This window comes from Equus quagga, chromosome 13 (assembly GCF_021613505.1).
Source record: "Equus quagga isolate Etosha38 chromosome 13, UCLA_HA_Equagga_1.0, whole genome shotgun sequence".
Lineage (NCBI taxonomy): Eukaryota > Metazoa > Chordata > Mammalia > Perissodactyla > Equidae > Equus > Equus quagga.
The window spans coordinates 45,669,633-45,690,991 of NC_060279.1; the positions used below are offsets into that span (position 1 = coordinate 45,669,633).

General features: G+C 49.1%; 1 protein-coding gene across 11 annotated transcripts in view; it reads right to left on the minus strand.

Annotated features, from left to right (window-relative positions):
• Positions 1–21,359, minus strand: part of ABCC11 (ATP binding cassette subfamily C member 11) — a 73,512-nt gene that overhangs the window by 30,373 nt on the left and 21,780 nt on the right. For 10 of the 11 annotated variants that reach the window (XM_046682347.1, XM_046682341.1, XM_046682343.1 and 7 more), the window contains 12 exons: positions 20,369–20,542; positions 19,145–19,292; positions 18,839–18,987; positions 17,385–17,492; positions 15,088–15,348; positions 13,025–13,096; positions 10,754–10,878; positions 8,711–8,783; positions 6,862–7,065; positions 5,245–5,554; positions 3,597–3,686; positions 1,718–1,821 (listed from right to left, as the gene is read on the minus strand). In XM_046682347.1, coding sequence (XP_046538303.1) covers positions 1,718–1,821; positions 3,597–3,686; positions 5,245–5,554; positions 6,862–7,065; positions 8,711–8,783; positions 10,754–10,878; positions 13,025–13,096; positions 15,088–15,348; positions 17,385–17,492; positions 18,839–18,987; positions 19,145–19,292; positions 20,369–20,542 — 1,818 coding nt within the window. The remainder of the gene's footprint in view (positions 1–1,717; positions 1,822–3,596; positions 3,687–5,244; positions 5,555–6,861; positions 7,066–8,710; positions 8,784–10,753; positions 10,879–13,024; positions 13,097–15,087; positions 15,349–17,384; positions 17,493–18,838; positions 18,988–19,144; positions 19,293–20,368; positions 20,543–21,359) is intronic. The other variant, XM_046682346.1, reaches the window with a different exon arrangement.

Here is a 21,359-nt window from a genome sequence, read left to right on the forward strand (position 1 = left end):
TTTCCTCCACCCCATCACCCACTTCACCCACTTCACCCTGATTGTTCTACTCAGCGGCCTCCTTTCTTCTGTCAGGGTAGAAAACAGTTTCATAACATCCTTCACTCTATGGTGTTAGGAATTGGGGCTTGATTATCACCCGGCATCGTCCCCGCCCCTTCTACATCCTTCACTGTGATGCAGGGGAGAGCTTGGGAGCTCAGTTTCCCAGACTCCTTGCCAGCATGGTCTCAGGTTAGATTCAGACAAGGAAACCCACTCATGGGAGGAGAAGCCCTCACATGCTGGTGACGACTGTGGCAGGTGCGTGGGATGTGGAGTTTGGTCAGTAGCTTCTAGGCATCCATCTGAGAACCTACCACTTCAGTGCTGCCTGCTGCTGAGATCACTGGAGCCCGTGTCCCCTCTCTCCTCCAGCCCCTCCAATGTTTGTGTGGCCTCAAATTCCTATGTTAAATCCTTGGAAGCTCTGAAGACTTCAAGTGGCTTCTGTGTTCCTGACCAAACCCTGCCTGACACGTGACTCAAAAGTTAGCCAAGTGAAGCATTGGAAAGACATGGCTTGGATTCAGAGGACCAAGCTCCAGTCCTGGCACCCTCATGTCCCAGGGCAGCTTCTTTATTCTTTCTCGGCACAGTTTCCTCATAATTAAAATGGGGATGGTGATGCTCAGAACATGGGAAGATGAATGAATTAACCAGGCACATAATGGCTGAGAGCTGCAGAGCTCTCAATGCAGAACAACGCCCTCCAAACGCCGGCACTAAGAGACTCGAGCAGACTCTAGCATGTATTCTCCTGGTGGCTTAAGGCCTGTCCCTAGGATGACCCCAGACCCCCTGCACCCCATTAAAATGCTACCTGAGGAAGCTCAAATGCTGCCAGGAAGATCTGCTCTTGCCTCTCGCCACCACCTGATGGCATGCCCCCCACCTGCCTTCCTCAGAGAGCCTACTAGAAAAGGCTCACAGTGGTGAATCTGTATCTCTTGCAAGCCAGAAGCATCTCTCTCCAGGACCTGAGAGCCACTGTTTGAAATGTGATCATCAGGAAGGACAGGGCCTCTGCCTTCCAGCCTCCGTGGGAAGACAGACTCCTAACTTGGGTGACTGCCAGCTCGCAAACACGGGTGCCCCACCCCACCACTCACCAACCCTTGCAGTCTGCACTTCCTGACTCCCCTGAGCCCTGCCCTCCCTCCCCCATTCTCCCTTTAAAATGCTCAGATTGCCTTTGCCCAAATCAGAATGGGGCCCAGCTCTTTCCCCTGCTGTGGTTAGTGACTGACTCAAGTCTGTTTTCCCTGCTTTAACTGAAGGCAGTCATGTCCATCTTTGGTGTGGCCTCCCAGCCCCCAACAAGGAGTGCAGAGACCAATTTTAAATAAAGCAGAGCAAGAAGGCAAAACTGTTGCCAAAGGAAGAAGTCACTAAGGTGCACTGTAAAGCATTCTTGGGAGCTGTTTGGGGACAGAAACCTCTTGGTTTCATCCCAACAAGACTGCATAGGTGACAGCTCATTCTGTGAACACAGGAGGCCAGAGCCAGGAGGGAGCCCAGAATTCTGGCTCCCAGAGGTTCTCTCTAGAGCTCCATTTGTCCGCTCGGCAACAGCAGGTTCTGGGCTTGTCATTGGAGGTCCCTAGCCCTTGCTCTGGCCCTTATGGGGCCTCAGGGAGGAAGAAGCCCAGTACCCCACACCTGCCATGGCACTCACCCCTGAGCCCTGCTCCAACCAATGCTTCAGCCACCACATGTTGAATGTCGTGAGGAAGATGAACACCAACATGAGAAGGAAAACCATGACAGAGACCAAGTAACCTGAGAGGGAGAGGGAGGAGTCACACAGGTGACATAAGCAGGTACAAGGCAACTGCTGACAGAGTTGCTGGTCCACCCCAGCCCTTGGATCTCCCTGACCCCCATCCACCTGGGACACCTTGGAGGACTGGAAAAAGCTGGGGTCCAAGGTTAGAAAGCCTTGGGTTGGAATTCTGCCTCTATTACTTACAAGCTATGTGACCCTGGGCAAGGTACCAAATGTCCATGACATTCCACTTCCTCATCTAGGACATGGTGACAGTCAGACCAGCCTTGTGGGGCCACTCTGAAGATGACACTATACTCTACAGGGATGCCATGGTGGAAGGGGAGCCCTCCTCTCCCTGCCTCCTCTCCCCCACCGGCAGGCAGAGAGAAGACACACCTGACCCAGGGCAGGCTCCAAAGTGAAGGAAGAGTAAGATGTTGGCATGGAGTCAAAAGCACTCACAAAAATCTCTTCAATTACTCGAAAAATACAGTATCATATACCTGGTTTTGTGCTTACAACATTGTACACATATGAGTGTGAATTTGGTAATGTACACCATTTAATAAAGCAATAGCTTTGAAAATTCTAATTGCCATCTGCCTTCAGAAATACATTTTAGTGCCACCAAAATAAAAGATTCACCAATGTTACAATATTGAACATGTGCTGATATTTTCTATTCTTTTCTATCCCATTTCTTCAGCGCTGCCTTCAGTCCACTCAATTGATTTCATAACCCACTAGTTTGAAAAACACTGAAAGAAAGAGTACTCTATTGACTATGTTTTCTTATTTTTTGTATTCTTTTTTTTTTTAAGTTTTTCCTTTTTCTCCCCAAAGCCCCCCGGCACATAGTTGTACATTTTTAGTTGTGGGTCCTTCTAGTTGTGGCATGTGGGACGCCGCCTCAGCATGGCCTGGTGAGCAGTGCCATGTCCACGCCCAGGATCTGAACCTGTGAAACCCTGGCCGTGGAAGTGGAGCGCATGAACTTAACCACTCGGCCACAAGGCTGGCCCTTATTTTTTGTATTCTCGATGCTCTAATATTGGGGCCTTCATCCTGGAGAGACTGCCCTTCCCAGGGCCAGCTAATTCCTAGAGCCAGCAAACAACTCCCTGTGAGCACACCTTTGATATGCAAACCAAACCATCCACAGCCAACACTCCCAACCATCTCGTTTATCAAACTCTCACACACCAAGCCAACATTCTCCCTGCCCTAACCCACCCTAGGGCCAGGCACCAGACAACCAGACGACGCTTACAGCCCAGAGCCCCTGAAATTATCCAAATCCTTGAATCCTAAGTTTACTCAGTGTACCTACCCTGCCTCTCCCACTCCTTCCCATAAACACCCCAATAATGGCTCTTGGCCATGCTCTCCCTTGTGCCTCCAGCTCTGACCGGCTGCTGCTTCCCCACGTGCCCTGCATGGTGTAGCACGTCTGCTGCCCCCAGGGATCTGTGAGGGTAAACTTCTCCCTTCGTGACAAGAATTTCCATGTCTGCATGTCTTACCATACTTGATTAAACAAATTGCAGGTACATTTTAACTCAAGTACGCATGGAAACACAACTTCCAGCGTTGAGTAGGGTGGCAGAGTTACTATAATCAAGTCAGGTAGGACTGGGGTGTGGAAGTTAAACCCAGGAATGGCATGACTCCCTTGTGTCTCTCGACCTCACATGACCTCACACGTTCCAGTCTGTCCCGGCTCCAGGGACAGGGCCGGCCTGAGAGAGAGCCCCAGTCCTGGCATGAGGCAGCTGACAGACTGTACCTCCAGCTGCCTGGATGTAGTGGTGGTAGACACTCCATCTCAGGGACCCTTCTTCCATCTTCTCCTTCTTTGTGAGCTGATTTTCCAGCACTGGTTCAGGGTAAGAGAAGAAGGAAATGGTACACCTCCCAATCTCCTGCATCTCCTTCCGGGGTCAAGAGGAGTCCTTGCAAAGCCCTCTGCCCCGGCTTCTACCCTTTTCCATTTCCTCACCTTCCAGCTGCAGTGCCCCACCTAAGTCTGACTCTGATTAGCCAATTTCCCATGGAAGACTCTGCTGAAGACAAATCTTTGACCTGGAGTCCAGAGTCTGGAAAAGGGGTCCAACAGCCATTCAATAAATCCTGGATGACTTGGGGTTCTCAAGATCTTGATGAGTTGAGAGAGTCAGCAGGAGAGAATGAAGAAAGCAATGACCTGGGACCAGAAACTTGTTCCAGAATTGTGATCACAATACTGTGTAACCTCAGGCAAATCACTTAACCTCTCTGTTTCCTCATCTGACAATCGGCAGGCCTATAGTAGATGGTTGCTAAGATGCTTTGCACAATATGCTTCTGAGACAACTCCTCAAAAACAACTGTGATGCCAGCTCAGGCCGACTCTTGGCCTGGGGCAGGGCAAGGAGACCAGTACCTGGAGATACTAGGAGATGCTGCCGATGACAATGACGACAACAGGAAGCAGGATGTCAACATGTTGTTTCTGCCTGACACTCTCCCTTATAATAACAAGACCCCAATTTTTCCTGGGGAAGAGGTCTGTCTTCCTATATTTGAATCTTGAGGGAAATTACACTAGGATGGAAAACGTATGGAGTAGGTTTTCTTCAAAGATTCTGTACCTGTTCCTGTTACTTAGCCCCCAGAGTTGCTGAGGCCTGCTTCTTCAACTTTTCCTTTCATTCTGTGATCGACACACTTTCCTCCAATTATTTTTCTGACCAAACCGGTTTCTGACTTTCACAGCTGAAGATGCTATTGGTGACAGGAGCCCACAACGTGCCAGGCACTGTGGTGGGGCTTCCCCACACCTGAGCTCATCGGATCTCCACTATGACACTGCAGAGTAAGCACCATTGCCTTCACTTTTGCCAGTGAGGGTTCAGAGAAGTTAAATTGCTTGGCCAAGGTCACATAGCTTTGAAGCAGCAGCATTGGAATTCAAACCCAGAACTTGTCTTATTTTAAAAATAAAGACGTTTCTGTTCTGCTGCCCTGTCTCAAAAAGCAACAGGACCACGAGCGCCTCTATATCCAGGCTGGGGCCCAATTCATTTCTCATTTCTAATGACTTTGTTTTCAAAATTTGTTCTCAACAAACATGTAAAAATGAATATCAAAATGTCTTGCAAACCTTTAAATTTATGCCACTCCAGGCCAAAGATACTTACTCCCCCTCCTGCCTCTGCCTCTGCACACCCTCAGCTGTGCCCTCTGTGACATGCTTCCTGGATCCTTCAGGCCTCCTCACGAGCACAGTCCACACCCCATGCTCTTCCACTACTTGGATCTGTAACCCTTATGGTGATGTCTAGGATCCCAGACACTGAGGGCCATGGCCTGGTCTGGGTCCAGGAGGAAGGGCCAGGACCTCTGGCGGACACAGGCAGGCATGCAATGTTCTTGCCCTGACCCAGCACCATTACCAGCATCGTCCGGGAGAGGCTCTTCCTGAAAGGTGGTCCGGGCCTGACCTTCCACCTGAGGCTCTTGTGCCCTCCTTGCTGGGTCCTGTAGCACGTCCTGGGAGGAAGCACACGCCCCAGGTGCAGGGAGTGCTCCTCCCTGTGGGGAATGCGGGTGGGGTTGGGTAGAAATCACCTGTGTGGCTTCCCTGGGCATCTTCTGGATGAGTTGGGCATATGGCCCCTTTTTCTGTATTAACTCACTGTGAATTCCTTTTTCACAGATTTTCCCATCTTCTAGCAAAATGATCTCGTCACAAAACTCTAAATACTGAACAGTAAGAAGAAATAAAGTCTTCAGTAAGCATACGAAAAGATGTTCAACCTAACTCTTCAAAAGGAAAATGCAAATTTAAATCATGTTCAAATATTATTGATACCACCCGGTTAGAAAAGTTTAAACATTGGGCAACCCCAAGTGTCGGTGACGATGGAGGTGAAGAGAATTTTCACAAAATGGGGGCGGATGGGGGAGGGGGGTGTAGATTGGTACAACTACTTGGAAAACAATTTGACAGTATCTAGCAAAATTAAAGATTTTGAAGAATTATGAACCAACAATTCAACTCCTAAAATTTCACCCTGAAAAAGCTCTCGAACAAGTGCAAGAAGACACATGTAGAAGGATGCACACTGGAGAATTTTTTGTAAAAGTGAAAAATGGTAAAAAAAAAAAAAAAAAAAAAAAAACCTAAATGTCCATCCTAGAGAAATAAATTCTGGTATCTTCAGATATGGGGGTACCATACCAGTCAGGGTTAGAGTTACACATATCAACAAAGAAGTTCTCAGAAATACAATGTCGAGTGAACAAAGCAAATTACTGAAGGACACAGAGAGTAAAATATCAATTACATAAAAGTTTTAAAATATGCAAAAGGACACTTAGTCATGGCCAGAGATTCCCATGTGTCTTGTCAAAGGATGAAGGCATGCAGGGAACACTGGACAAGAAAGTGAGGAGAGCAAGAGGGAAGAACGGAATGCAACCTGAGACGGGATCCTGTGTGGTTATGGCTCTGGGCGGGAGATACGGGGGTTTTCATCAGATTATCTTCTCAACCATTTCTATGTCTTAAATATTTTGTACGAAAAAAATGGTAAGGCCAAAATAAGGAGGCAAAAAGAAACAGAAAAAGAGGGAGAAATAATAGCAACGTCTTGAGGCCAAAACCAAGCCTGCAAATATCCAGGAAAAAAAATGTGTGAGAGGTGGTGACAGGCACAGCCACCACACCAGGGAAGAAGGTAAGACACGGGCAATTCTTCCCTGAGGGATTTTCTTCTTTCTTTTTTTTCTTCAAAAGCAGGGGCCTGATCGTAAAATTTTGAAGATAAAAGGAAATGTTAAAATTTGGTTTCATTTTTGCCAGCCACAGAAATCTTTTACCAGCCTATCCTCTCCACGTGGAAAGCAAAGGAAATCCAAGTTCTCTACAACACTCCCCAATTTGGGGGTCAAGTCTGAGATGAAGGGGCAGCTGCTGTGTGGTTGTCACTGAATCACCCTGAAAGAGCACAGCCTCGAGGGTCTCCAGGATCCGTCAGGCATAGCCAGGGCCCTGGCAGGGGGGTCACCTGCATTTGGTGGGTCACCAGGACCACAGACTTTCCCCTGAGCATCTTCTGAATGCACTCTTCAAAGACGTGCTTCGCCACGTGGTTATCCAAGGCTGACATGGGGTCATCCAGCAGGTAGACATCGCGATCGGCGTAGACAGCACGGGCCAGGCTGATCCTCTGCTTCTGTCCCCCGGAGAGGTTGAGGCCCCGCTCCCCAATCTGCGGACAGGCAGCGAAAGGCAGCATGTCTCAAGGGTGAGCACGGCCAGGTGTGCCCTAACCAGCCAGCGGGCGCATGTGACAGATGGAGCCCCTTAGTGAACACTGCTGGACGCCTAAGGATTTGGCACCCCTGGCATTTGAAAAATAGTTTCCAAAATCTGCTTAGTAGGGGATGGACAAACCAATTTTCAGTTAATTAAAATTTTATAATTCATCATTAGACAGAATTTTTCTAATCTGCCAACTTCTTAGGTGACATATTAAACTTTCGACAACTTAGATAATAAAATAAATCATTCGTTCCCAAGAAACAGCACCTTCTTCCCTATTTTTTGGGCTTTCTATCTCCATTGACTGCAACTGTCAACTTGCAGGACCACCAGCCTGGGTCAGGGGTGTGGTCGAAGGCCACGGCCCCACACACAGCTACTCAGCAGAACACAGGCCAGGACTCTATGCTGCCGTCATGGGAGGGGCCGCCTTGCACGGCACCTCTGTCTGGAGGAACACCCAGTCAGAGGCACTCATTACTGGACAGCATGTTTGGGGCCCTTGCAGACTGCGCTCCAGGCCACTGCCTGCTGGCCCACCCCTCAGTCAGGCTCTGAGGATGAGGGAGCCGGGGTGTAAGTCCTGGCCCCCGCTCTGCCAAGAACTCTTGAGGTCTCTGTTGACAAGAAGCAGGGTTGAAAGAGCAGCTGGGTGACCTCTTATCACCGCTGTGCCTCCAGTTCACCAATGTGCCAATGTGTGCCTTGGATGAGCTGCTTGGCCCGGCCAGGGCCCGGTTCCCCATTCAGTCACTCACTCAGCAAACACTTAGGAAACGCCTTCTGTGCTCTTCTAATGACAAGCGAACACTTGCTCTGTGCTGGGCACTACTCAAAGCCCTGTGTGTGTCTCCACTCGTCCGAACCTCAAACAACCTGATGAGGCCAGTGCTCTTCTTGACGCATTGTACAGACCAGACCTGTTCTTCCTACTGAAGAGGCAACTGTCAACAAGACAACCAGGCTCTCTGCCCTCGAGGGTTTATAGTCCCACTTTAGAAGAAGGACATTAAGTACGACCTCCCAGGGCTCTCTGATGCTCACCTAAGACAGTGCATTCAAGCTACTAGAACAGAACTTTGCACATAGTTAGCGCTCAGCAGACTGAGCTGTTACTAGATAGTAAAATCAAGACAAGAACACTGCATTTATCTTACAGGGATCTCATGGGATTAAAGGAGGCTGCTCATGTGAAAGACAGTGAATCACCAGGAAAGTGCAACAGTCAGAAATCCAGTCGCTGCTGTGGGGCTCTGGCTGATGCTTCCACCGGCAAAGGAAGTGCTGCCCAGAGAGGGGCGGGGGGTGAGGGGTTGGGCTGGATGGGAGGTTTCTTGTCCTCACAGGGTATCTGCTCCTGCTCCCGGAGGAGGAGTTTGAGGTCAGCACCCCATCCTTGGGGGTAAGGTAGCCTCTTTGCCAGCTCCCACTGTAAGGTGAGCCCCAACTTCCCTCCTTCGGTGAGGGAGGCTCTGAGGCAGGAGCTGCAGGGCCAGCTCAGTACTTACCTAGGGAGGCAGCCCGAAGACTCCAGAAGACCGTTACAAAGGCCCCGTCACCAGAGAGCTTGGGGAGGCTCACCTCCCACTCACCTCCGTCATGTCTCCAAAGGGCAGAATTTCCAGGTCCCGGTTCAGGGAGCAGCAGTGGAGCACCTGGAGGTACCTGTGATGGACAGAGAGCTGAAGGGACAGGTGGCCGGGCTGCGGGACCTCCTGCCTTGCCCAGTTTGGAAGGGAGAGGTCTTGCACCCCATGCTAAGAAATTTGGACTCAATCCTGCATCTAACGGTAAATCACAGGAGGCTTTCCTCATTGCCTTCCTCCTTTCATTTCTTTTAATCAGATACACACACTTAGTGAATATTTGAACAGAACAAAAAGAAGATACAGTGAAAAGCAAGTCTCCTTCCCATCTTTGACCCTCAGTTGCTTTCCTTGGAAGCAGCCACCATTACAGTTTCTTATGTATTTGTCCAGAAATAATCTAGTCATATATGTCTGTGTGCTGCATAATTAGCCCTATATTGTTTCAATGGCACCATAGTATTCCATTATATGGCTGCACCAAAATTATTTAACCAGTGTCCCCTTTGATGGACATTTGGGTTGTTTCTAGTCTTTTTTTTTTTTTTTTTTTGCTTGAGGAAGACTGTCACTGAGCTAACTGTGTCAATCCTCCTCTATTTTATGTGAGATGCCTCCACAGCATGGCTTGATGAATGGTACTAGGTCCATGCCCAGGGCCTGAACCTGAGAAACCCGGGCCACTCACAAGCCACCCAAGCAGAGCACACAAACTTCATCAGTATGCCACGGGGCCGGCCCCAAGGTTGTTTCTAGTCTTTTGCTACTGTGAACAACGCAGTGTGAACATTCTTGTCTATGGGTCTTTGTGTTCATGGGTGAAATTATCTATGCATTAAATACTTAGCAGTGGGCTTGCTGAGTCAAAGAACTGGTGCCTTTTTATTTTTGGCAGATATTTCAAAACTGCCCTGTGAGTCATATCAGTCTGAAAGCAGAGCCATGGCAAAATGAGAGCTGTGGGTTAGGACGGCTGCCTGGAGGTGGAACACAGGGTGGAACAGAGCAGGAGAAGACTGGAGGCAGGAAGCCAAGGGCAGGGGCAGTGGGAACAGTTCAAGCAAAAGACCACAGACCAGAACTGGCAGGGAGATGGAGAAAAAGAAGGAACTACGAGAGATATTGAAGAGAGTTGTCCAGGGTTGGTGACCAGTTAGATGTAGGTGACAGAGCAGGGGGTGTCAGGCTCGCTGGGGTGCGCAGTTCAGTGACGACCTTAAATGGAATCGGGCAATCTGGGAAGAGAGCAGATGGGCTGGGGATCGGGCACACAGGGTGCTCATGAATTGGGATTGGAGCTGATGATGAGGAGCCCAGAGGACAACCAGCCGGAGACGGCCAGTGTATACGCCTACATCTCTCTTCACTCAGTGTTGTTACCAGGGGCAGATTGCAAAATCTAGCAAATAGTCAAAGGACACCGGAGTGTACCATCGTTGGAAGGACAGCTGTAGCATTCAGGGAAGTTTTCATGGGTCCCTCACTGAACAGACCTCACTGGGGATTTCCAAGTGCACGTCTCAAGCAGGTCAGCCCAGGACCCCAGGAGGGAGAGGCACGAAGGGCAAGGAGGGATACAGATGGAAGGTGGGTGGCCCACAAGGCCGTGAATCCAAACTCATTTCCTCTACGTGGCACAACCTCATCACCCCATTTGTTTCACCTTTTGACTGAGGGGTCAGGAATTAATTAATACTAACGAAGTTTAAAAGTAACGTTTTTGGAGGGGAGGGTTATTTGGAGCTATATAGCATAACAGTTATGCGTGAAGTGTCTGAAAGCCACTGGGTTCATATCCTGGCTTTATCATATTCTCCCAGCTGTGTGACTTTTGGCAAATCATTTAACTTCTTGGGGCCTCAGCTGACTTGTCTGGAAAATGGGTATGACAATAATTTTTCTTTCGCAGTGAGGAGAAACGATGGTGATGCATATAAGCGAGCACACTGCCAGTGTTAGCAGTTGCCAACTTACTATTAGCAGCTGGGGGTCCCTCCCCAAACCAGCCACACACACCCACGTCCTTCTGTGCCCCTCCCAGAAGCTTACCGGGCCTTGTCGTACTGGACTCCCATGAGGATGTTCTCCCTGATGCTGGCCCCGATCATCCAGGGCTGCTGGGGGACATAGGCCAGGCTTCCATGCACCCCCACCAAGCCCTCCTGCAAGTGCATCTGCAGCAGAGTGAGGCCAACCTCAGGACCGGGCTGGGACAGGGACAGACCCCGCCAGGCTCGGCAGCCACAGCGCCCAGGGCCCCACTGCCCTCTGGGACCCTGGGGGCTCTCCTGTATCAATGGGACTTTGAACTTGGTCCTGCCAGGCCCACCCGGGAGATGAGGAAGGACCTGAGAACACAGAAGCAGTGGGAGCTAAGCAGGCCAGTTGGTGCTGTGGCTGAAACCACGGTTTGCAATGAAGACACCATGCAGTTTTTCTCTTCTTTCCCCAGCCCATGCCCTAGCAAGCAGTGCCTCCATGCTCTTCATGGTGAGATGGAAAGTTCCAGGCCACCTCTGACCATCCCTGGATATCACAGAATTATTAGTAATGCTGTAAGGTTTGATAACGCCATTGTGGTTAGATGGAAAAATGTCCTTATTTTTTGGACATCACGATGAAGTATTTAGTGGAAAAGGGTCATAATCTCTGTCATAAAATAGTTCTACAAAATACGTTTCTGCATAGATGTGGCAAATATGCAAATGGTATCAAATGTTGATCGAGGTGGTGAGTGTACGGGCCTTTAATGTAGTGTTCTTCCTGCTTTTCTGTATAAGTTTAGAAACACACTTTAAAAAAAATAAAGGCCATAACCCCCATCCCCGTCATCTCAGCATAGGATCTTCTCATCCTGTGCTCCTTTCACTTTCTCATTCTGTGCTTTTTACTTCTGATCTGGAGTCAAGCTTTAATAAGAACAAAACTATAAAATGACATCTTTTTGTTTTCCTTTATTGGAAGCAAAGTGACAGTTCATTTGAAGAGGAAACTGACAAACGGCTGGTCCCGTAGAAAGGTGGCCTTGAACGGAAGTCACCAGGAGACGGTGCTGCGAGGAAAAGCAACGCTCCTCCATTGGGTGGACCTGAGTTTCAGCCCTGGCTCCAGCCCTTATCTGCTGGACGGCCTTGGGCACATCACCTCAGTGAGCCTTAGTTCCTCATCTGTAAACTGGCCATAATGACTGCGCTTTCCTCAGAGGGTTGTTTTCAGGGTTGAAAGAAAAAATGGGATTCTCTTCGCACAGGGCCTGGCATGTAAGTACTATTCAAACTATTTTTACTATTTAAAAGAAGAAAAAGTAGTCTTTCTTCTCCCCAGTTGCAAAGAAGTTGGGGAAAGCCCACAACACGTGGAGCACAAAGAAACGAGCTGTCAGACTGATGTATGAGGGGAGAAGTCTACTGACACCATGATCACATCCCAAGGAGCAGATGAGTCTGGTATGTACATTTGGGAGAAGGAGCTGAGGGTGAGCTAAATAAAAGAAGGACCTGCTAGTTCTCCCAACAATGTGGGAATGAGGGATGACAGGCAAGAAAGGAGAATGAAGAGAAAGAAGCCCCCGGATGGCGTGAGGCTGGGGCTGAGTAGGGAAGAGCTGGTGAGAAGCCCCCGTGGGGAGGTGGCCATAATCGCACACCAGGTGTTGTGGCCTTGGTAGGGCACTGTTTGCTGAGAGGTGTGCAATGTGACCTTAAATGTTTTGGGGGAATGGGAGGGGGTTTTTTGGAAACCGGAGAAGGCATGGGCTGAGCCATACATCTGCATGGCTGTGGACTAAGCAGACCTCAAAAACATCCACAGCGATGGAATTAGAGGGTTCAGGTCTCAAGGGCAGGGGAACCCAACAGGCATGTGAATTCTACTGCTGGGGTACCAGTAAGACGGCCCATCCCATCCAGAGGGCCACCTCTGTCCACCCCCTTCTCCCTTCCTCCTCCTCCGTTCTCCCTTCACATGTCACTCCTGATGCTGTCTCACAAGGGACACATGTCTCACTCTGAGTTCGGCTTCATGAAATGATTTTATCATTTTTGAGACACCTGTATCACCACCCTGATAGCTGGTTGATTACATACAGGGTGGGGAAAGCAGAGAGAAGAGGTGAGGCTGGATCTGCAGATGGCCTCTCAGGGTGAAGAGGAGAAACAGTTACGACCCGCCTCCCGCTCAGTGCACGCTCACGCATTTTCCATTGACAAAAATCATATTGGCTCTGACCCCCTTGAGGAAGATAGTGATGGCGTGACTTACTGGGGGAACTCGAGCTTGGACTGCCTGTGGGTGGACATGCACGGGACACAAGTCACTTACCTCCCCCAAGATGGCTGACAACAGGCTGCTCTTGCCACTCCCACTGTTGCCACAGATTCCTAACATGGTCCCCTGCAAAGCCAAGGAGGACAGACAGGCGTTGGGACAGCACAATCCTCCCACTTGCTCAGGGCTGGTCTATTGTTTGAACACAAAATGACAAATGGAAAACAAAATAGCCACATCCACTCCAGGGCCCCTCAGATAAGCAAAGCTCAAGAGGACCTCTGAGGTCAGTCTATAGAGGTGGGAAGGGGCAACCTCAAAGGAAGGAAGTCTCATGGAAGTGGCAGAGAGGAATTCATGGATAGGTGGCTTTGTAGGGTAAGAAACCCAATTCCAGATCAGCATCTATTCCACTCTGTGATCCTGGGCAAGTCACTTAGGCTCTCTGTGCCTCAGTTTATCTGTAAAATGGGGATAATAAAGCCAGACTCACAGAATTCACTCATGCGCTCATTCACTTATTCATTCATTCAACAATCAAATAGTCATTTGTGTTTCTTTTATGTACAAAGTAATGAAGAAAAGAGCTCTCATGAGCTTACATTCTAGCCGGGGGAGACAAACCATGAAACAAATAAGCAAACAAACAAACAATCAGATGGTGATAAGCGATATAAGTAAAATGAAATTGGCTGCAATGACAGAGAGTTGGGGGTTAAAGCAATTTTAGACAGGTTGGCCAGGGGAGTCTACTTAAAGCAGGTGTCATAGCTGCTGAGAGCTGAATGACAAGAAGGAGCCAGACACAGGAAGATCTGGAGGTTCCAGGCTGCGGGAACAGCAGGTGCCAAGGTCCTGAGACAGGAACAAGGTTGGCTGCCAAAGAGCTATGAGAAGGCTGGTACAGCTGGTGTGGAGGGAACGAATGGGAGGAAAGGTCAGAGAGGTGGGCAGGGTGCTCGGGAAACCTGGGCTGTACCCTAAGTGCAGTGGGAAGTCACTGAAGAGTTTAAGCACAAGAGTGACTTGAAGTGGTTTGTAGTTTAGAAAGATCTCTCTGTCCACTGCATGGTAGTGGATCGTAAGAGGACAAAAGTGGAAACAGAGAGGCTGGAAGGAGGCTCTTAGAGGAGCTGGGAAGGCATGCTGGTGGCTGGGGCTAGGGCAGTGGAGAGGACTATGGTGAGAGGGGACTGGGTTTGGGAGAGATGTTAAAGCAGAGCTGACAGCCCTCGCTGATGGATTGGATTGGAGGGAGGGAAGGAAAGAATCAAGTCCTGGACCACTGGAAGGAGGATGGTGCCATCTGCTGAGGTGGGGAAGACTTGGGGAGTGGGTTGGAGAGGATGACTATCAAGAGTTCTTTTTCGGTCTTTTCTTTGAAATGATTGGTAGGCATTGAAGAGGAGATAATTAAACAGACAGCTGAGTCAGGAGCCCAGAGGAGACTTCAGAGCTAGAGATAAAGCACAGCTGTGAAAATTAAAGCCACAGGACGCCAAGGGAGAAAGTGTAAATAGATGATGGATATTAACATCTATTACTATTGGATATCAGTGTCGATTACTATTAGATATTAGTATCTTTTATCTATCATTAGATATAGATGTTGATATCTATTACTATTCGATGTCAGTATCTATCGCTAGGTTTTCATAGATAATAGAGAAGAAAGGTGCAGAAGTGAGACTCGGACGGAGCAGGAGAGCTGGCTTCTGCAGACTCTAGTCAGAAAACAAGGGAGATAAGGTGACTTCACAGAATAACCAAATTGAAACAGGTAGGATAGTGCCCGGGACATACTAGCAACTTCACAAAATGATAGTTTAATCTCCTCCTTCTCCTCCCCACGTCCTTGGTCCCTCCAGAGATCAGCACACACAGAGCATACTGTGCTGGGTCTTGCTATTACAAAACAATTTTAGATGATCCATTGATTCGCACTAAAGTATGAAAGACTTTCTGTATTTGCCCTCCATGAAAAATTTGTATTTTAAAGGGAGATTTGTAGGGGGCAGTTTTTAGCCAAGGAAATGGCCGGGTACCCAGCCAACCTCCTAGCTTCAGGCCCCAAAAGTCTGGCGGCCATCCTGCCCACATAGCCTGGATGAGGCTACCTTTGACAGCACCAGGTTTATCTTGTACAACTCTGGGGCCGGGCTGTCCCCTTTGTCCTGTGGCCTGAGGGCACCTAGAGGTGGCTGAGCTCCTATCGTCCCCTTGGGAGTACGTCTGTTCCTCTCCAGCTCCAAGGCTCCACGGACAATCCTGGGGCAGGTCTGTTGCCAGGACAGGGTGGCCTCCTCCAAAACCAATGGTTTGCTGGGGTCTTTCAATGCCTGGACATATAAAACAGGGCTCTCCTGGAGGAAAAACTTCTGTTCAGACAAAAAGAAAGGGGGGAGCAGGAACTCAGTTCTTTAGTCCAGCAGGAACATGTGCCCGGTTTGCTGGCCTGCCCATTGGTCTGGTTTATGAACTTCTAATAAACAGTAAAAGTTTGAAGAACCATCGCCAATTAGGAGGCGGCCAGTTTCAGCTGGTGAAAATTCTAAATCAAGGTTTTCCAAACTTCAGATGGCTAGGCCACTCTTTCATATTTCCATCTTACCTGCACTATGAGTTCTATTCAGTTCTATTCTGCATTGGCTAACAGCCTAACCCACCTTAGCCTCATCTTAAGTGATAACAGCTGTTGACTCATAGTGTTGACGTGTAGCTTTTCTACTTAGATTTCACTTATAACTATTAAAAGTGAAAAGGTCTGCCCATGTACCACACTGTGTTGTTTTGGGTCACGTATTTCAAAACGTGACCGTGGACAGCTCACTTCTGTCTGTGTCTGTCTCCATCTCCATGTGTGTAAAAGACAAGAGTTGAACTATGTGAGAATTCAAGCATAAAAAAGGTGGGTGAGAAGTCTGAGCTCAAGGAATCAAACCGTATTCACAAGTCTCTACCCGAAGAGATGCTTAGAAAGAGATCTAGAAGGGGACTTCCTGACATCTCGGGTGATTGTTTTCTCTCTGGGTAGTGGATGCAGAGCAATTTTTATTCTCTGTACCTTTTTGCATTGTCTCAACTTTTTAAAATGAGCACATAGCATTACAAAAACAAAGCAAAAAGCCATTTTCAAAAGAAAAAAGTGCTCTGTTTCTTTTTTTAAATTGGTTCTCAGGCATTTTGAGTTGGACCAGTTGTAACATTTGGGTCAAGGCACACAGTCGTCACTGGGAAGTGCATGGCCCCTCTTTTATTTAGTTAGGTAGGCACTTACTTGTTTAGTTTTTTTAAGAACATAATGCATATCCGTGAGCCTGCCTCTGAACCCAAGCGCTATAACTCTGACCCATCTGTGGGGGCCTTCCCATCTCACCCCACTGCTGGGTGTGGATGAAGTCCTCTACACCCTCCCAGCTCTCCCCCAGAGTAACCACTGTCCCAAATTTTATTGCTTTCCTTCCAGCCATCCGAAGAACCCCAGCGCTCCCCACACACTCTCTAGAACATCACAGTCTTTATTGGCATCATCGCTCTTCGTCTGATCTGATGTTATCTTCTTTGTCTGTTAATTTACTTGCTAATTGTCTTTGTCCAATCCCAGGGTAATAACTCCCTAACAGCAGGGCCCTGTCAGTCACGCTCAGATGGTACTCTCAGAGCCTGGCAGGTGGTAGGTGTTCAGTAAACATTTTTTTGAATCAATGAATGACTGAGTGAATGAATAAAACAGGTTGGGGACTGAATGCATTTAAGTGAGATGACCATAGAAATGTCTTTTAAAATTGGTTTAAATTAGGGTTTTTAAACTCAGATGCTTGTAGGGGCAAGACCAGCTCTGCAAAGAAGTAGCCCATTGCTACAAAGATAAATTGTAAGAAAAGCACAGCCCGTGTTGGAGGTGTGATAGGGCATGGCAGAGGCTGCAGCAAACCACATCTAAACGTTGCATCTACACAGGGCAGCTATCACCTCTGCTCCAGCTGCCTGTGGCCAGGGGAGACCATAGGTTCAGTTGCCACATCTTCTGATGATTCAAGAGAATCCAGAAATCTGAGCTTTTATATACAATGTCCAGGTTTCTAAATGCAAGCAATAGATATGATTTTTTTAAAAGCAAAACCATCAGAGTAACCCGACACAAACCTGGACCGAGCTTGCAGACTGCCTGTCTGAGACCTGGTTGGATACACTATCCTAAGACCTCCCTGGGGCCCCAGAGCCGGCCTGATTCACCGGTCCTCCCAGCCCCAACACCAGCCTGGGCACAGGAGGTCACTGAGTTAGCCAACCCCTCTCCACCTAGGCTGGACTCTGAGTTGGCCAGGGCTCATGTTCAGGAGGAACACGATGGGGGCTGAGGCAAACGAGCACCCAAGCAGAGGGCCGACCAGCCAGTCCTCTGCCCACTTACCTTGAACCTCTCTCCTGCAGACTTGGAATTGGTGAGGCCTTTGATTGCGAAGGGCACAAACAACACTGACAGCCGCAAGGGAGACAAGGTGGCCACCGTGGTGAAGGCCTGATGAGGCAGGAAGGAGGCAGTGAGGGTCATAGCTCTGTCCTGCTGCCTCACTCCCTGAGGCCCCCATCCCCGAGCCTCAAGCCAGAGCGCCAGACCCTGCAGCTTCCGACAAGCAGGCCCTTCATTTGACAAGAGGCCAAGCTGGCATCGGGGAGACTGGAAAAAGTGGAGAGAAGGGATCCGTCTCAAAGTCCTGGTGTCTGAGTGCCTGGTTCCTGTTGCAGCTTAGCCACCGGGAATTTTGTAACTTTGGGCAGGTCACCCACCGCAGGCTCAGTTTCCCCACTGGCATAGTACCCAAATTCATAACGTTGGTACAGGAAGAAAGTTGGGAAGCACAGAAAACACACGTGAGAGAGCTCTGTCTACTATCAGTGGAGCCTGGTCCTCTCACTGCTGCTAAGACCATATTTACTCTTCTTTGCCTTAGATGCTCTTTTCTTTTCTAATCTTCAAAATCTCCCTATGCTTCAAGTCTAATCATGCCTCCCTCCCACCCGGAGTCCTTCCCGGACCATGGAAAACCACCTTCAGCCCTCAGGGTTCCAGAATGGGACCTGCCAATCCACGCCCCATCTCCACCCCTTTCTTCTTCCAGCTTAATCTAAAGATAGACTCTGCCAATGGAGCAGGAATATTCAGTCTAATCCTGCATCCTCGAGTGCAGTGTGACCCGCGTGTCCTGCTGAAGGTGTCTCTTCACAGCCCGCGCTGCCAGCCTCACACTCAGGGGCAGTTCTCTGGTGTGTGCGGGGCCAAGCACAGGTGACTGCCGTCTGGAGCACAAACGAGCCATGGCTGCAGACTCTCACCCGCTCCCCATCTTGCTCCAGGTGCCGCCTCCTGCCCTCCCAGGCTGGGTTCCAACCTCCCCAAGAGCAGCATCCTGACCTAGTCTCCTCCAACGACTGGGATCCCTGACCCTGAGATCAGCTGCTGCTTCTCAGGGCCAGGGTCAGAGCTCAAAGGGAAAGACAGAGACGCTCACCCTTTATTTAAAGTGCATTTTCAGGGCCCTATTTCAGGATCAGAGAAATGCCTCAATTTAGGATTCTCAATCTCAGGAGTCTATCCGAATGTTGGGGTTTTAAGTACACAGCCCCCTCCCCAGCGCCTCTGGTGCCTCTACTGGCCCTCATCTCCACAGCCGAAATCCAAGGGATGTCAGTGTCTCAGATGGGGTGAGTGGAAGAAAGCTTGAGCACCCTAAGAGTCGGGAGAACCACACCAATTTGTATTATGCACTTGCAAAACCTTCAGATCTTTGAGGGGCATGTGGTAGGAAAGGACACATGAGAAAGCTCCCTATCAATACGGGGAACCAGAGCACCCCAAACACTTACTACCGGAGCTGTGAGTTTCAGCTGTAAGCACGTGTGGATGAGAAACATCAACGTCATGGCCACTGTGCAGGCCATGAAAAAGGTGGCCATGGTGAGGCTCTGGAGGAAACCACTCTCCTCCAATAGTTTTCTTTCCTTCCTTCTCAGGTCTGGGAGATAAAAAAGAAATGCGCTGAAATTAACCACAAGAACATTCTCCAAAGAGCAAGAGCAACCCCCAGAGCATGAAAGAAGTCCCCAGAAGGTGAGAAGCTTGGCCCACCATGACATCCCCAGGCTCTGAGCAGAAAGCAAGATTTTCTGCACCTTTAATGATTTTGGCAAATGGTTTCTCCCACGTGTACATTTTAATCAGCTTAATGTAGGTGAGGACTTCACTGGTTACACGAATGCGCTGGTTGCTGACATCAGCTGTGTCATTCTGTATCTTCACAATCCTTCTGATGAAGAACACCTGCAGTCAGGATGCAGCAAGAGCTCCTTTTGACAAGGGCAGAAGAGTGCAGCCTGGCCTGAGCAGGACAACTGGGAGTATTTCCAAAGGTAAATCCTAGATGGGACTGAGCACCTGGTTTTAATCCTGCACTGAGTCCCCCGTGACACGAAGTTTCAGGGCCCCCTGAAGGTTTCCCAGTGGAGGCCTCTCCAGGCCCTCGGGGTAGGACCCCTGACTCCCACATCCAGGGGCTTTTCTCTCCTGGGTCCCAAGCCAGGCTGCGGCCATGACTCCTCCTCGTTCGGGAACCCTGAACCCTCTGACTATCACAATCGCCCTTGATCACAAAACCTGCGCTGAGGGAGGAAAGTACTCGGTAATTCAGAGCACGCTTAACCCAAGACTCCCTTCCTGTTTTGCCCAGTTTATTTCACCTGAATCTTTGGCAGCCACTTTGCTTCCCTTACCCATCATACTGTGCTCAGCCAAATGTTAAATAGTGTCTGCATTATTACGTCAGCCTGTTATGGGGAGAAGAGAAGCAACAAACACCCTATACAGAGCATACCCACTGAGGAAGATCTGTGAAGCAGATAATCCCTCACAGAAGCCCACGAGGTGAAGCTCGCACATCAGTCAGAGTCACCTCTTACTTATTAGGCCAACATTGTGGCCAGAGAACCCTTTGCTGTAGGAACTGAAGCTGAATCTTAACCATGGTGGAACGAACAGTCAACAAGAGTCACCATTCCCACGCAGAAGTACCCAGATTCCAGAGCCCTGGGAGTTGTGGGGAACATCCAGCATCAAACAGGTAGCAAAGAATGATGTTACCGGGGCCGGCCCAGTGGTGCAGCGGTTAAGTGCGCACATTCCGCTTTGGCGGCCCAGGGTTTGCCGGTCCGGATCCCGGGTGCGGACATGGCACCGCGTGGCAAGCCACGCTGTGGCAGGCGTCCCACATATAAAGTGGAGGAAGATGGGCTCGGATGTTAGCTCAGGGCCAGTCTTCCTCAGCAAAAAGAGGATTGGCAGCAGATGTTAGCTCAGGGCTGATCTTCCCCCCGCCCCCCCCCAAAAAAGAATGATGTTACCTCCAATGGTAAAATCAGGAGAAAGCAAACAGTGGCAATGAGTGCAGTGGGTCCAAGAACGAGGCAGGAGGTGATGTTGCAGGTAATCAGGAACAAACCAGAGAACAAGGTCAGAGGGCCATAGTACATCCCTTCAAATAGATATTTTGTGTCGCGGGTGAAGAAGTTGATGGCCTGTAAGAGAGCAAGTCCTTGGGCATAGGTATCACCTCTCCAGGTTCCCAAGAGGAGCCACACATGCACGCAGCAGGTGGCCTCACCATGCCTTCTCCTTGCAGGAAGCCTTGAAAGGCAGGGTGATAGAGCAGAGGCAGACACACCACATTCACAGCTCTCCTCCTACTAGCTGTGTGACCTTGGACAGTGTACTTTGCCACTCTGAGCCTCAGCTTCTCCACTTGAAAATCTGGAATCATTATACCTACTTTGTACGGTTGTGAGAATGGCAATGCGATATACAGTGTCTGCACACATAGACTGTGATCAATACAAGTTCTATTTTACTATATTATTGCTGCTCCTACTAATCTCCAGATTCTGGAGAGTTGCTTCTAGTCTTCTATTCTCTTGTATGTCATTTAATTCTATTCTCTTCTATCCATCCTACTGCTAATAGTAATAACTGAATTTTTTAGGCAGGAGCTGAGTCTTCTTTCCTTCTCCTTTTCCTTTCTCTCTTTTGCTGTTGACTGTTTGGCCCACTTCCCTGCTCCCAACACAAACGGCCCAGTTCAGTGTTACATGAAAGCTGACATTCCCAGTCAGGAAGTATTTTAGGAACTAATTCATTAGCGTCTTTTAGGATGACCAATCTGAATCCCTTAGGAAGTGATTTCCTTTTAAGCTGATCTCCTTCCAGTTCCCAGGATGCGCCTGGGCCGAGCCTTTAACAAATTCTAAAGTGTATCAGGGAGCTTAACTTGCTACAGCCACTTTGGAAGGCTATTTAGCAGAATCTCTGAAAATTAATAACTGCACGAACCCCAGGACC